Here is a 2,500-nt window from a genome sequence, read left to right as displayed (position 1 = left end):
AAATATACAATAATTTTTTTACATTATTTTTAACGTGCTTAATTTTTAAGAAGTTAATCTTGATGCTAAAATTAGACCTCATCTATTATTCTAAAATTATTTTTGCATCAAGACTAATTTCTTAAAAAATAAAATATATATAATTGTTTCTATAAATAAATAAATAAATAAAAACAATATATATATATATATATATATATATATATATATATATATAATGTAATTCTAGAATAGAATTATAAATATAGAATGTAATAATAAATAAATATAGAATGTAATGTAAACGTAATGCAGTATAATTATATAATTATTTTTCACATTATGGTAATGAGATTTTTTAATTGCCTTATTAGGGTAACATGCTCAATTTTTAAGTAAATAATCTTGATGATGCTAAAATTCCTCATCTTTTCATATTTTCCCCAATATATATATATACATAAGAAGAGTTCAGATGCAAAAACCTCTAAGTGCCATCTGAAATTTTCTTCTAGAATGATCATTATTATCAAGCTCGTATATTTAAGTTCAGTAATTTCAGTTAAATGACAATTAATAGCTAATTTTCATTGCCATATAAGTGAAATAACTGAACTTAAATATACAAGCTTGATAATAATGATCATTCTAGTAGAAAATTTCAGATGGCACTTAGAGGCTTTTGCATCTGAACATATATATATATATATATATATATATATATATATATATTTTTTTATTTTTTTTTTTTTGAGGGATGAGGGTAAAAAATGGTTTGCTCGTGAGATTCACACACGCATTAATTGTAGTAAAGTAGCACTTGTTGATTGCAAACCGGTTCTCATTGTGGCCAGCTGTGCGGCGACGGCCAACAATAAACTAAAGAAATATAGTCCACATTGATAGACTGAGGGACAGATACTTCTCCGGGCCGGCTCTCAAAGGCCGCCTCAATGGACACGCTGAAAAAAGATATTACTATTTACTGCCGCTGGCTCTGTTTGGTGTGCAAGTTAAACTTTGGCCGGGAGTCCATTGTCTCCAATGTCTATCATTTAATGGGAACTTTGACATAATGAATGAAGGGGTTCCACCTTCTGTCCAACAGAAAGAGCCCACTCTTATCAGCTCGGCCAATCACAGGCCCCCGTGGAGAGGGCGCTTTGTTTTCTTTGTGTTTTTTAATGAAGTTAACTCACACACACATTGGGAGAAACTCAAGACTACTTCAGAATGATCTCCTGAGACCCGAAGACATGGCTGGATTTCCTCCGAGGCATCCCGGATTTGGGAATTCTGGGAAGTGTTTTCTGATTGACAACCTGTTGCGAAGCAGCTCGTCACCTGAGGCTGGTGTGTGTGCTCCTGCGCGGAAGTGTGTGTCGTCAGGGGACCGGATTCCACCAGGTAAGAGCAACACCTGCAACACTGAACGCAAGAAGGAGATATTTAACATCTCAGCGCTCGACTCTAAAGATCCTTGCAGGAAATATTCGTATGCATTTTTCTGTATTCGTCATTCGGCGGCTCTGAATTGTCGTTTCGACAAATGACGAATACGGAAAAATGCATACGAAATGCTTGACACAACATGAGGTCGTATTTATTTTTTTAACGTGCAAAAAATTATTTTACTCTTCACGAGTAGATTTGCATTCTCATATCGTGACAGAAACTTCCACTAGATTAAAGGTTTGTTCACTTGAAACACATCTACATTTACCCAACAGTATTTAAAGTTAAAAAACAAACCAACAAACTGGAGAAGAATCACTCATTTATGCGCATCATTTGTACATTAATATCAAGATCTTAGGTTGGTAAAAGAAAGTGTTTTATCCCGTCACTGATCACTTTTTTTTTTTTAGTTTTCAATTGTTTTTGGCATTTTACTTTTCACTTAAATATTTCTTCTTCATTTTGTCATAACTTCTCTTTTATTATATATATATATATATATAATATAAATGTACATAAGAGAACATATTTATATGAGTGTGAGTTTTACATATTGTATATTATTATAATTGTTTTATTATATATATATATATAATACACAATATAGAACATATTTATATATGAGTGTGAGTTGTATATATATAATACATATTTTGAATGTATTATATATTGCATATTTATATATTGTAATTATATAAATCTGTATTATATAATTATATATGAAATATATATATATATATATATATATATATATATATATAGTTATACACACACACACACACATATATATATGTATATAAATTATTTTATATATAATATAAATATACATGAGAACATATTTATAAAATATTTGTTTTTTCTTTTGTTACAAGTTTTCTTTTACATGTATGATATTTAAATATAAAGGGAAATATGTTTATATTTTATTTATATATAAAATAGTCTTTATTTTATGTCATATCCTTTTCTTTTATATATCTACACAATATTTATATAGTGTTATATAGTTGTATATTTACAGTTCTGTGCAGTGGCAAACTATTTTTTTTATATTCCATGTATA

At 28.8% G+C, this 2,500-nt stretch overlaps 1 protein-coding gene across 1 annotated transcript in view; it reads left to right on the top strand.

Annotated features, from left to right (window-relative positions):
* Positions 1-1,235: 1,235 nt before the first annotated feature.
* dbx2 (developing brain homeobox 2) overlaps positions 1,236-2,500 on the top strand; it is a gene marked incomplete at both ends in the record, with an annotated part of 6,674 nt that continues 5,409 nt past the window's right edge. The window contains one exon of the mRNA XM_081355341.1: positions 1,236-1,386. Coding sequence (XP_081211467.1) covers positions 1,236-1,386 — 151 coding nt within the window. The remainder of the gene's footprint in view (positions 1,387-2,500) is intronic.

The sequence above is a fragment of the Scardinius erythrophthalmus genome (genome assembly GCF_964197995.2).
Source record: "Scardinius erythrophthalmus genome assembly, chromosome: 24".
NCBI classification, from domain to species: Eukaryota; Metazoa; Chordata; class Actinopteri; order Cypriniformes; family Leuciscidae; genus Scardinius; species Scardinius erythrophthalmus.
The sequence above is the reverse complement of the archived record's forward strand: the minus strand, read 5'-3'. Positions and strand labels throughout refer to the sequence as shown.